The 14,793-nt window shown below is 37.4% G+C and overlaps 1 protein-coding gene across 4 annotated transcripts in view; it reads right to left on the reverse strand.

Moving 5' to 3' along the window:
• RDX (radixin) overlaps nt 1-13,691 on the reverse strand; it is an 84,077-nt gene extending 70,386 nt beyond the window's left edge. For 3 of the 4 annotated variants that reach the window (XM_006833808.1, XM_006833805.1, XM_006833807.1), the window contains exons 1-2: nt 13,669-13,680; nt 4,698-4,781 (exon numbers count right to left, since the gene is read on the reverse strand). In XM_006833808.1, coding sequence (XP_006833871.1) covers nt 4,698-4,781; nt 13,669-13,680 — 96 coding nt within the window. Of the gene's footprint in view, nt 1-4,697; nt 4,782-13,668 lie in introns of all 4 variants that reach the window. The other variant, XM_006833806.1, reaches the window with a different exon arrangement.
• Nucleotides 13,692-14,793: the final 1,102 nt, after the last annotated feature.

The following is a 14,793-nucleotide window of genomic DNA, read 5'->3' on the forward strand; positions in this document are numbered from 1 at the left end:
TCATACTTCACAATGTTGTCCATTACAAAGCATAGATTTAAGAAATAATTTAGAAGACACAGAAAAAAATAAACCAGCATATTAATTTTTTTTCTTGCGTTCTAATAAATCTTCTTAAACACTCACTGGGGTAATGAACACTCTACTTTAATCCCACAAGTAAAAGCTTGACAAGAAAAGCCATTAGGAAGTAAGCCAAAGGACTTGCAGCAACGAACCAGAGGCGTCTTCATTCCCCACAGAACAGGCAGCTTGTCTCAAGCTCACACGATGAGAAGTGGATGGGGGCTTTACTACATGCAGTCTCATATAGCTACAGACTCTCATTTCAGGGAACTTCTACCTTCTAGGCCTGCTCTTCACCTGCTTCTGGCCCTCCTTACCTGCCAGCTTGCCTCACACACTCACCAAACCCAAGGTGAATTCTGTTTTAGATCCTTGCATTCAGGCTCAAGGGAAGTCGCTAGGAAACATAAAAGTGACTAAAGAATTGTTGAGAGAATCCATATAAACAACAATATTCAGTAAAACACATTTTCCATTACAATAAGAAATATGGATGTGTGTGCATAAAGATATACACACACACATCCATATATAAAACTGTAGGAAATAATTTTCTACATGAGATTTTTATATAGTTTTTAACACAGAGTCTCATTTAATTGTCATAACAGGTATCTGAGGGAATAATGGTATTATCATCATCCTAATTGTACAGATGAGAGAGAGAAAGCAAACAGCGAGTAGTTTGTCCAGCCAACTACAGGTAGGATTCTACTGCAGGCAATGTGGTTACACAACCCACACTTTTAAAGTACTACGCTTTACTTCACGTTAACAAAGGATGCTTCACGTTCCATTATAGCCAAACTAAAGCAATTCTTTTCAATACAACATTTCATTTCTCAGTATACATTACAAAAAGGACTAAGTGCTGATTGATTCCTTTCTGGTTACTACATTTTGTTCACTGTAAATAACACTTCAATTTGCCTTGTAGTACAAAAGAAGCACTGGTCTGTGAACCACCAGGTCTGCAGTTCAAGCCTGCCAGCCAGTCCACAGGAGAAAGAGGCTTTCTGCTCCCTTGAAGATTTTCAAAAAGCCTTTGGAAACCCTATACTGGGACAGCTATGAGTTAGAACTGACTCAGCAGCCTTTAACAATAATAAATGCTAAATTCATCTAGATTTTTATTCTGTATGTTTAGAATATATAGACTGTATGCAAATGAAATCTGGGTGTGGTACTGTAGGATAAGCACTGGACTGCAAGCTCTGCGATTTAAACCCACCAGCTGCTCCTTGGAAACCCTACACAGGGTGGCTATGAGTCAGAACTGACTCAATGGCACTAAATAACAATTGTTGTTCAGTGCTGCCTAGCTGGTTCCAACTCAGCGATACTCAAAGAGTGGATGTCGAGCTTGAACCACTGACCTTGCTGTTCAAACCAACCAGGCAGTCCAGCACATTTATCTGCAGTGCCACACCCAGCGTGCTTGCAAATAGGTGGCTTAGAAGAATCAACAAAAGCGGGCTGTTTTTCACAAGGCAGAATAGCTAGGATATATGTGCACACAGCTGCTTATAATAGTGCTTTAAAAACTTGCACACACCAAATCTTTTTAAAAAGACCTTATCAAAGCTTTAAATTTAATTAATCATCTAATCAGGAGATTAAGTATACCATTTGTTAAGAGAAGACAACTTTCCAGGAATTTTAAAATTTCATTTAATCATTTAAAATTTAAAAATTTTAAATCAGTTTGTGATAGGAGGGCAGATAATAAAACCAAGATGTCTAATACATCCTTATTGCTATAATGACAAAAATTCTCTCTAAAGTTGGTCTGACCACAGACCTTTGCTCTACTGTTATTGTTGTTGTTGTTATGTGCCGTGGAATCTGTTCCAACTCATAGCCACCCTGTACAGGGTTTCCGAGGCTGTAAATCTTTACAGGAGCAGAAAGCCTCATCTTTCTCCCGCGGAACAGCTGGCAGTTTCGAACTGCTGACCTTGAGGTTGGCAACCCAACCCGTAACCACTATGCTACCAGAGCTCCTTACTACTCCTATATTAAAGTTTATTCTCTTTTGTCTTAGGCCATACAAGACGTAAGACCTTCCCCTCTTCTTTGCAACCATCTTCTTCATTTTCTTAAGTCCTTAATTACTTGACCTCTGTGCACAATCATTTTGCTCTTTTTCTCAATAAAACTTGAAAACTTACTACAGTGATTCTCAACCCTGATTTACATTATGTGCGGAGCTTTAAAAACAAGCAAAAGTACTGTGGTCTAAAGTTGACCCCAGACAATTAAATCAATCTATGGAGAAGGTTTCCAAGCACTGCCCTTTTTATTTAAACTCCACAGACAATTTTAATGTGTACTCAAGATTGAGAAAGACAACATCAGTAGCACAAGTTCCTTAATAAGACACATGTAAATCCCTTATTCCAATCTCTACCCAGTACATCATAAGCCTCTGACACCAAACTGCTGTCAGCTTACTACAAGACCCTATGCTCTTACTATCTCCTCTGTTGGTGCTCTCCACCCACCCACTACTTCCTTACCTGCCTAATTAATGCCTCCTAGGAGCCCTGGTGTGGTGCTGTAGGATAATCACAAGGAACACTGGTGGCAGTGTAGGTTAGACATTGGGTTGGTAACTGCAAAGTCAGGGGTTAAAACCCACCAGCCTCTCTGAGGAAGATGAGGCTGTCTTCTCCTGCAAAGATTTATAGTCTCAATAACCCAATATATGATCACTATTAAAGCTCTAGTAGTGTAGTGGTTATGAATCGGGCTGCCAACCTCAAGGTCAGCAGTTCGAAACTACCAGCGGTTCTGTGGGAGAAAGATGAGGCGTTCTGCTCCTGTAACGATTTACAGCCTTGGAAACCCTGTGCAGGGTCACAATGAGTTGGAGCCGACTCCATGGTACTTAACAACAATAGCAACATTAAGCAACTCAGTGACAACAGAGCTTGGTTTTCAGTTAAGAGCCCTGGGGATGCTGTGGCTAAGGCATTGGGATGCTGTCCACAAAGTGAACTCTGAAATCTGCAGCCGTTCTGCGAGAGAAAGATGAAGCTCTCTGGTCAGGTAAAGAGTGTCTTGTAAACCCTACATAGGGTTGCTATGAGATGGTGGTGGATTTGATTTGGTTTTGGTATATTTTCAAGGTTATGCTCCAGGACCACCCCTCTAAGGAAAATTTTCTCATTACCCTTCACTGGCACCTAGAGAAAATAAATTACCCCTGTTCTGTGTGTTGGTGGTGGTTGTACGCCACCAAGTCAGTTCTGACTCCTAACAACTCTGTACAGGGTTTCCAAAACTGCAAATCTCTAGTGGGGCAGAAAGCTTCATCTTTCTCCCACGAAGCACCTGGTAGATTCAATCTGCTGACCTTGGATTAGCAGCCCAGCTAGTAATCCTCTGTAAGACCAGGGCTCCTTATCCCTCCTCTGTACTCCCCTAATAATCACACTATTACCTATTTACATGTCTGTCCCTCCCTTCAATTATGAGTTCACTGAAAAGACCAATGCCTTATTTATCTTTGTAACTCCAGAGATATGCCTATCACAAAACAAACACCAAATGTTTGCTGAATTAACAAGTCATAGTGTGGCACTGTAGGATCAACACTGGACTGTGGACCACCAGTTTGGAGCTTCAAATCCACCAGCAATTCTTTAAAAACCCAATACAGGGTCACTATGAGTCTGAAAGGAGCTCTGGTAGCATAGTGGTTACGAATCAGGCTGCGAACCTCAAGGTCAGCAGTTCGAAACTACCAACTGTTCCACAGGAGAAAGATGAGGCTTTCTGCTCCCGTAAAGATTTACAGCCTAGGAAACCCTATATACAAGGTCACTATGAGTCGGTACCAACTCCACAGCCCATAACCACCAACTACCACCATGAGTCTGAACCTACTAACTGGCACTTATAACAATAACAAAGTCTTCAAGAATATGCCACCTGCCGGTTTCTCTTGTATCTAAGCTTCATTCCCCAACTGTAGCTACCTTAGAGTCTTTTGTTTCCTCTGTTACCAGCAATGACCATATTCTAACATTTCCAGCTATGAAAATTCTATTCTAGGTGCAAATCAGCAGCTTCCTACTACACAGGTAGAGTGACAGTTTCCTAGGGCGGTTTAGCTCTGACCTTCCCTTGGCACTGACACAACCTGGCTCACATTGCAGTTACATTACCACTTTACTAGAAAGGCGAGTCACAGACTAGGTAGAATATATTTATATCCCTTTCAGGTCCCATTAAAACGAGTAGCATGTTGTTGTTGTTGTTAAGTGCTATCGAGTCAATTCTGACCCACAGCGACCCTGTATAGGGTTTCCAAGGAGTGACTAATGAGTTTGAACTACCAACCTTCGCATTAACCCACAGCGCCACACCAGGGCTCCAAACTGAGTAGAGCACAGCAGATGTTAAATAAATTCTTGTTGCATATTTTTTTTAAAGTTCTATCCCACATGTTTAGGAATAACTACCAACAAATAATATACCTGCAAATGTTCAAACTAGGTGCAATGAAAAATCCCTGGTGTTACATTATTGCATTATTAGTAAAAGTCTAAGAAAACATAAGAAGAATGCAATTGCATCCAAACTATGATGATAAATGCTGTAGACTTCATGAGGTTAAATGATACCTGGTCAAAAAGTTGCTTGCCAGTCGTATTGGGCTGAATAGCAAATTCTAGCTCAGCATCCATTGTAGTTACTCTGACGTTGATCTACAATAAAAACAAAAGGGATTATCTGTAGGAAACAGAATGTTCTTATTAAGCATGAGAAAATATTTTCATTTTATATATGAAACAGTGATACAATATGCAAACAGTAAAAAGCTACTCCAAAATCCTATCTAATATATATATGTTTTATTTAGTAAGATAAGATGATGACATCAAGTATCAAAGCTATCCTCTCTGTTCACAGGGAAGATAGGGATGGGCAACTTAGACACTGGCTACTTAGGATGAGGGGACGATAAAGGCACAAGGATTCAAGGGGGAGTTTAGCCTAAGAGTGCATAGGAGAAGAAAGAGTCCCCACTGAATAGTTTCATCTTATGTAGATGGGTCTTGTTAAAAGAGATGGTGGTAAAATTCTCATGATTCAATAGTAATTGTTATCATGACAAATTGTGACTGTCACAAGTGTAAAGAAGGTAGAAGTTTTGTAACAAAAATGGGGAAGTGGTTAATCTTACAGTCCAGAAACAGAGGACCCTAGGACCATCAAGGGAGAGGAGCACAAGCAAAATGCAAGACCTTATCCAGAGAACAGCTACACCAGAGATGGAGGCAGAGATGAGGGCATGGAGAGGAGAAGCAGCTGAGGACTCTAGATTCATGGGAAGAGAGGAACCAAGGGATGGTGGCCAGGAGGGAGACTTGGAGAATGTGCCCTTTGGTGGTGCAAATTGTTTTATATGCCTGAGTGTTTAAAAAAAAAAAGAGTTAAAGTGAATAGAGAGAAACACTGTTAACTGATGGTACATGAAGGGAATTATAATCATTGTGATGAAACAAAGTATATAAATTGTTGAATGTAAAACTGATGATCTGCCCTGTAAACTTACACTCATTCCATAATAAAAACCTTAAAAAAAAAAAAAAAAGATAGGATGATGAAGTTTGAAGTTTGATTTTAATCATATGAAATCTTAAAGCTATTTGAAAAAAAAAAGCTTATGGAGTTCTGTCTTTAAAAAATATCTACTGACTACATAACACATACTAGACCTAGGCCACAGGCATTCCCTAGTCTTTTAGCCCTTAAAACAATATTAGGAGATGTTATGTCCTTTCCTACAGAGTTTCCATTACTTGTCAAAGGACACATGACTATCAAACAATAAAGCAGGTATGTAAACTGAGCTCCAATTCCAAATTCCTTGAATTTCATTCACTAGACCCTATTTCCTTCAACACAAAAATCATGTGTTTCATTCATACTGAAAGATATTCTTCACTTTAACAAAAAACATCCAATTATCGTCATTATTTGCTTAATGTTTTAAATAATAATTTTCCCGTGTGAATACTTTCCTAGTTGGATCTCTTACCATAAACTTAACATATCTTAACTGAAATAATTTCTACTCTAGCATCATCACCTAGATTTCACCATGATGTGGTTCAAATATTTTAAACTTTAGACTTGATTCCCCCATATATACCTTATTCATTCTAAAAACTATAATCTCTATACATGTTGTAGGTTCTACCTGAATACCCTAATCAAGGGGGAAAAAAAGTGTTTATAATTTCCTCCATGTTAATCATTTGTTAGGCATTTCTTCCCTAGACCGTGGCTTTGCAGGTATTGTTATGTTGAGTTCCACAGACCCTAACCCACAATTTTTACATTCTAAGAGCATTTACAACTGAACTTTATTTGTAAATGTCCAGCAAAACCTTGATATGAAGTAATGAGTGATGTGAAGCTATATGGTGAATTTATCCTACTTCATAATGAATGCTCACATATTAATCTACACATATATTAACGGTTTTGAGGTGATGCTCCAGGTGCATGATATAATGGCATATGTAAATACTTTTTTGTATATTCAAGGTCCCTAGGTGTTGCAAAGAGGATCCCTGGTGATGCAGCATTTAAGGCACTCAGTGGTTCAAACTCATCAGATTTTCTGTGGGATAAAAGATGTGGCAGTGTTTCTATAATGATTTATAGCCTTGGAAACTGTATGGGACGGTTCTATTCTGTCCTTTAGAGTCACTGAGTCAAAACTGACTAGCAAGCAATGGGTTTGGTTTTGGTATGTTATTGGTTAAGTGCCATGGAGTTAGTTCCAACTAACTCATAGCCTCAGAAACTCTATACAGGGTCACTATGAGTCAGAACCAATTTGACAGCACTTAAAAACAACAAAATCCAAAAAATTCTTAATTGTGAAACTCACCTAGCCTTGGTGGTGGTGGTTGTTATGTGCCATGGAGTCTAATTCAACTCATAGCGACTGTGTATAGTTTCCAGAGGAAAGATGTGTGCCAGAATTGTATTCTTTCAACATACTTATTCAATCTATGCACTGTGCAAATAATCTGAGAAACTGAATTATATGTAAAAGAACGTGATATCAGGATTGAAGGAAGGCTCATTAACCTGCAATATGTAGATGATCCAATCTTACTTGCTTAAAACAAAGAAAACTTGAATTGGTAAAGATCAAAACACAGTCTTCAGTATGGAATGCACCTCACTGTAAAGAAAACAAAAATCCTCACAACAGCACCAAGAGAAAACATTATTATAAATGGAGAAAAGATTGAAGTTATCAAGGATTTCATTTTACTTGGAATCCTTGGAAGGGTAGTCAAAAAACAAAGTATGTATTTACTGCATTGGGCAAATCTGCTGAAAAGCACCTCTCTTTTAAAGGAGTCCTGATGTGGTGCTGTAGGATAAACACTGGGAAGAACTGTGAGGATGGTGTAGGACCAACACGATGTTTCGTTCTGTTGTACAGAATCAGTCAATTCAATGGCACCTACCAACAAGAGTAAAAACCTAAGTTGCTTTGAAGAAACTATTGATAAAATTATGAACGTAAAGGCAATTTTGGGGAGGGCTCAGAAGAAAGTGAGGAGAGCTACCAAGAAAGTCTCTATTGTCTAAAAATAAACATAATGCCACCAATAGAACATTGCTAGAAATATGGACATTAAACGTGCTTCTGGTGAGGTTTTAAAGGGAAATGATGCACCATGCCCTACTGGGATCTATTCCAGGAATGTACGAATGGTTCTACATTAAAATATTAATCGCCACATTAATAGAACAAAGGAAGAGAACCACACAATCATCTCTATGATTGCAGAAAAAGCACATAAGAGTTAGGAATAGGAGGATATGGAGCGTGGCTAATTGCCTTCATAAACAATGGCCTCCTTTGCCATGAGACTAGAAATATATATGGTGCCTGGATACCATTACTGAACATAATGATCAAAAATTTTATAAAAGAATTTGATCAAAAGGAGAAAAATGCAGAACAGAATTTCAAATTCTCATGGATTCTAAGTTTTCAGGATCATGGAGGTTAAATGAACCCTTGAAATTATTACCAAGATAATCTTTAAACCTTAAACCAAAAATATCTACTAGTCTTTTTAAAGCTGAACAATGGTAAAATAAAAAAAAAAGGTCTGCCTTGAGCATGATGCTTTTTAAAGCACTATCTATAAAGGATCAAATTTATAATAGCAACTTGAAAGATTACATAAGAACCTCAAGGGGCAGTAAAAGAGTGTATGTATTGATGGAGGCGCAATTCAGAAAAGTGACAATGGTTGCACACAAATGTAATCAGTGTCACTAAACACTACATGAAGAAAACGATTGGTGTCTTGCTGTGCATATTAGCAGCAATAAAATTAATAAATTTTAAAGAGAATGATTTTTTAATTCAAATGGAAACAAAACATACAGGCTTGGAAAATTATAATTTTTATCAAGGCTGTGGCTAACAATACGATTAAACCTGTCCCACAGCACAAAACTCATCAGTTTAGACTGAAGAAGTCAGAGACAGAACAAAAGAAAAGAAAACTGTCTACCTCTAGGGATTCTACAAGCAGCAACAAGCCAAAGGAACTACATTTGTTGTTTTCGGAGAAAAGAAAAAGACAACCCCTGCAGCAGATCCGACATCAGTGCAACTGTTGAACGGGAGCATGGGAAGTAACACCTTCTGGGTTTTGGGGGAGGGTGCCATGGTCTCCCTAGATCAGAAAGAGTGGGACCACAGTTTCCTAGATTTCAAAGACTTGAATCTTTGCTGGATCTTAGCCAACTCAGTTTTGGAGTACGGGGCTGCTGTTAAAGTATACCAGGGAGATGGGGTTGCTGCCCAAAGCTGAGGGGGTAGACCTACTAGAACCACTCAAGTGGACTAGAAAAATGAATCCACCCAGAGTAGAGGAAGCATTGTTACCATCTCAGTGAGCATAGAAGGCAAAGCAGATATCCAGAGTCAAGGGCCTTCCAAGAAAAACTTAGAGATGGTAGCCAACACCCAAAATCTGGAGGGGAGTACCAGTAACCAGAAGGTCTCAAACAACAGAGGATTTTTTTTCAAGGCTTGACGTCCTACATTACAGGGTTTTATGCTTACTTTGTGTCCCTTCTTTCCCTCTAATTTCCCCCATCTGTAATGGAAATGTCTACTTGGTATCTGTCCCACAACTGTACTTTGGAACCAGGTCATCTGGAATCTAGATTTCACAGGCTCACAGATAAAGACAAACTTTAAACCAGGATGGACTATACCTACAATCTCCCCATATTTTGGAATGACATGATGTGGGTGAATATATTTTATATATAGCAAAGACATGAATTTGGGGTGGGAGGCAAAAGATGGAATGTACAGATTGAATTATGTCCCTGCAAAATGTGTTATAAATCCTAAAATCAATGCCTGTGGTTATAATCCCATTTAGGAGTGAATTGTCTTTTATGTTAATTAGATTGGATTAGCATAGATGCGTCTTAAATCAATCTCTTCTGAGGTATAAAAGAGATTAAGCAAGCAAGGGAAGAAGCAGATAGGAAGAGATAAACCAAGTCATGTGAAGACTGCTCAGGAGCTCAAGCTCAAAGAGACAAGGGCCTTCATCAGAGCCCCACAGAGAAAGCCTTCCCCTAGAGTTGGTACCCTGCTTGCAAACTTTCAGTCTCCTAAAGTTGTTCACTAAAGCCATCCATTTGTTGTTGTTGTTGTTGTTAAGTGCCGTCGAGTCGGTTCCGACCCATAGCGACCCTGTACAGGGTTTCCGAGGGTGTAGTCTCTGTGTTATAGCAGCACTAGAGAACTAACATACCTACTAAGTATGCTGGGCCAGCAGAAGATATATGGCAAGTATGGAAACCAAATTAAATTTCTCGTAGCTTTGTATTTTGGCAAAATGGACTTTAATTTTATTACTAAAATAAATTATTTTTAAATGCATTTCTTTTATTTACTAATGGGGTGGGGCTAGAGCACAGTGGCTCTGAAGGGTAAGTACTGGAATACTTATCCTACATCTACTAAGTGGCGTCAATAGAATGTGTAAAATATGGAAAATCAACTTAAATTTCTCTAAGCTACGTGTTTTGTGAAAATGGTCTTATTATCTGTTATTACTAAAATAATTTTTAAATTATTTTGTTAATGGAGTAGCTAATTACATCTTCAGGAGTGTGGTAGCTCTGAAGAATATGTACTGGACTGTGAACCACAAGGTTGATGGTTGGAGCCCACCAGCCACTCTGTGAGAGAAAGATGAGGCTTTCAACTCCTGCAAAGATTTACAGTTTCGGAAACCCTATCTATGAGTCGGGACTTAACAACAGCAGCAGCAATTAGATCCTGCTCTAAAAAGCCTAAGGTGGAAAAATGAAACCATATCGCTGACTATAAACACCTTAAAATATTTTCTTCTAGAATGTGTAATGCATTAGCAACAAGTATAATAGATATCCAATTATACATAGTTTTGAATTCTCATTCTAAGGAACAGTAAATAAATGCTTGCCATGCAATTTTATGGGTAAACCCTTTCCCACAGCATCTGTAAACTTTCATATTCCTATCAGTAATATATTACAGTTCCAGTTGTTCTACATTCTTACTTATTATCTTACTGACACTGACATTTATCAATCCTACTTACTAACACTACCCATCTTTTAAATTTTGACCTTACAGGGTATATATAATGGTATCTCACTGTAGTTTAAATTTCTATTTCCCTGAGGACTAAAGACATTAGGATCTTTTGAGTGTTCACCAGCTACTACATACTTCTTTTATGAAATATCTGTTTAAAGTTTGTTTCTGTCCAGTTTTAAAACTGGGTTGTTGTATTGACTTGTAAGAGAATTTTATATTGCAGTAATTTTTATTTTCTCATGGCTGTCTTTCAAAGAGCACAAGTTCTTAATTTTGGTGTGGTCTACATTTGTCTTTAATGTTTCAAACTTTGTGTACACTAAGAAATCTTTGCCTACTCCCCAAGGCTGCAAATTGTTTTCTAATGTTCTCTTCTAAAAGGTTTACAATTTGAACTTTTACATTTAGGGCTCTCATCCATTTAGAGTTAATTTTTGTATAAATTGTGAGAAAGGGGTCAATGTTCATGTTCAATATGATAACCCAGTGTTGCAAACCATTTTGTTAAAGAATTTAATTTCCACATACCACTTCATGCCTCTCTTGAACAAAAATCTAATGAACATGTGGTGTGTGTGTGTGTGTGTGTGTGTGTGTGTGTGTATAGGGGTATTTATGTTCCATTAATCATTTTATCTATTCTTCCCCAGATACCACACTGTCTGTGTTATACTTGCAACTTCATATTAAGTCTTTAAATCCAGGGGCATAGGTTCTCCAACTTTCTTCTCTTAAAATACTGCCTTAGCTATAAATTTTAACATTTCCATGTGTATGTTAGAACATCTAGGTCACTTTTAATCAAATAAGTCAGTTGATTTAACTAATTGAGATTGCATTAAATCTAGCTATAAAAATGGAGAAGACTGATATTTTATATTCAATTGCCAATCTATAAACACTATTATTTTCCCAAGTATTTAAGTCTTTAATATCTCACACCAAGTTTTCAGTTTAAGGATCTTAAACAGCTTCTGAAAATTTATGAAGCATATTATATGTTATGTTTTTAGGAGTCCTGGTATGGCACTGTGTGCTAATGTGTCAGACTGCAAAGCCGTTTGAACTGCAAGGTCAGTAGTTCAAGCTCACCAGCTGTTCCTTGGAAACCCTATACAGAATCAATATGGGTCGGAATTGACTCGACGGCACTTAACAACAACAACAACAACAAATTATGTATTTTAATTTTATCATAAGTGGAATTTTTTTGAAGTTTTGCTGCTATAAAATACAATTAATTTTTTTATATAACCTGTACCCAGCAATCTTGCTAAAATCAGGTATTAGTTCTATTAACTATTCCATAGATCTGTGAGGATTTTAAAACATAATTACTCATGTGCAAATGGAAATTTTTACTTTAATATTTCTGTCTTTTACTTCATTTTACTCTTTACTCCCTCTCACAATGTATACTTTTTACCAGCTAAATATTTAAAGTAAATCCAAAGTGATATCCATGCCAAAAATCATCAATAACTAAAGTCAACAAGTTTTCTTCAAAGAGGTTATTGGCCAAAAGAGACATTATTGAAAAAAAAATACATTTGTTAGATGAAAAAACAAAGAACATTTATCCTCAAGACAACAGAAGTAAATTTTAATTAAGGTGAACCACATAATTACAAAACTAAGTAAAATGATAAAAAATACATTATTTGGAAAAAACGTATGACTATATAGTATCAGCATATATATTACTAGCATCTACACTAAAACGGGCTGCTAATCTCACACTCAGCAGTTCAAAACTATCACCTGTTCCGCGGGAGAAAAATGAGGCTTTCTGCTCTCGTAAAGATTTGCAGCCTTGCTGTGCCAGTGTGGGGCATGTGTTGCCTTATGAAGCAGTGAGGCTTACACATCACACAGGGGGTGTGTGTTGTACCATGTTAATGAGACTGAGGCTCTCTTCTCTCCTGAAGAATGGAATCATCAATGATGGGTTTGGGTTGGTGATTGTTAAGAAAACACATTTTATACTATTACGTAATAGCAATCAGTTCTGAATCTTCAAAAAAAAAAGATTTGCAGCCTCAGAAACCCTGTACAGGGTCGCTATGAGTTGGTTCTGACTCCATGGTACATAACAACAACAACAAACTACAACTATGTGAAACTTTAGAAACCAGTAATCCTCTTGACTTCTCATTCATTCCTTCCACTTAACAAAAACAGTTACCATTTACTAAGCATGAAATGTTCATCTAATCATTGCCATATGACCTTGAGTAAGGAACTAATTCTTATTCCTACTTCACACAGGAGAAATTAAGAACTGGAGAAAATGAAGTCAGTTAACAAAGGTCACTAGATTACATAAACGGCAGCAGAACCAAAGCAATGACTAAAACAGTCTGACCCCAGACTCCATGACTACATGTTATCTACATATCATTTTTACTGGCCCACCATATCCGGTTTTCTAGCCACATTAGTTTAAAACAAAATTTAGAGTTTTTATATTCCAACACCTCTACCATACTACATATTTTTCTTACCATAATATTTTGTCTTGTTCCAAAAAGAACTTTGTTGTTACTGTGTGCCATCGAGTCGATTCCGACTCATAGCAACTCTATAGGAAAGAGTGAAACTTCCCATAGGGTTTCCTAGACTGTAAACTTTATGGAGGAGTCCTGGTGTGGTGTGGAATAAGCACTGGACTGCTAACTGAAAGGTCAGCGGTTCAAACCCACCAGCTGCTCCTTGGAAACCTTATACAGGGTTGTAATGAGTCAGAATTGACTCGACAGCACTTAACAACAAACTTTACAGGAGCAGACTGTCATGTTTTCAACTGGGGAGCAGCTGGTGGGTTTGAACTGTCAACCTTTCTATTAGCAGCCTAGCGTTTAACAACTACACCACTTAACTCAAAACTATTGATATTATATGATGTACTGTCAAAAGGACTGAAATACACTTACTGGTTTCGGCATCTTGCTTCTCTTTCTGTTACCTTCTTTAAAACTTCTTCACTTTTATGAATTCTTCTGTCACCTTCTGTTAAAGGGGCAAAAAAGCATAATTGGTCTACTACTGTTACATAAGGGTGTTCTTTTAACTATAATTTGTATAGTTTAATTGCATAATTGTACATAATAATGTAAGATTAATACATTTTTAAATGTAGCATTAAAAGTAATACGGAGCACTCATTTTATCCTACTTCTCAAGGTCCAATCATTTTCCTTAAGAAGATTAAAATCTCAAATAACACAGTGTTAAGGTACATTGATTACCTACTAAAAGGTTTAATATATTATAAATAACATGTAATAAGGACACAGACTAAGTACTCAAATGTCGTCTCCCTCAATTTGAGTTAGGTTCATCCTTATACCCAGCCTATACAAAGAGGGACAGTAAAACTAAGAATAGATTCATTCAGATTCTAAAAGCGCTAACCTCAGGAATGCAAGCAGTATTATTTTTCTGCGCTGCCAAAGACAAAAGGACATTTTCATTAAAGAAACTATAAAGAGATAAATAATTTTCAAAGTATTTTTTTTCTTGACAGTCTGAAAATTCATATATGAAAAAAAATAAAAGGTTAATCACCTCAAGTGTATCAAACAGACATAGTTCTGTACATGGGAACCCTGCTCCTCACCTGAAAACTACTGACCTTCACTGATCAATTCAGAATTGTCCTTAGACCAATGTTAAATTCTACCTTCTCCACCAAGAAAATGGAAGTAAATCTTAGTCCAAGAGAGTTGTCATACTGTTTGGGGATAAAAATTCTTAGAAAACACCTGACAAAATTGCAGTGCTTTCTTACAAACCAATCAAAACATCTAAAACTCTTAATCATTATTTGTCCAGAAGAAATGACTAACATTCCTATTTGAAAACCTAGTGAAAAATTACAGTTCTCTGATAAGCAGTTATCTAGGCATTACCCTGACAAGCAGCTTTGTTCATTATAGTTGCTGTTGTTGTTGTTGTTGGTTGGTTGTTATGTGCCGTGGAGTCGGTTCTGACTCATAGCGACCCTGTACAGGGTTTCCAAGGCTGTAAATCTTTACGGGAGCAGAAAGCCTCATCTT

Source organism: Chrysochloris asiatica, unplaced genomic scaffold (genome assembly GCF_000296735.1).
Source record: "Chrysochloris asiatica unplaced genomic scaffold, ChrAsi1.0 scaffold00008, whole genome shotgun sequence".
Classification (NCBI taxonomy): domain Eukaryota; kingdom Metazoa; phylum Chordata; class Mammalia; order Afrosoricida; family Chrysochloridae; genus Chrysochloris; species Chrysochloris asiatica.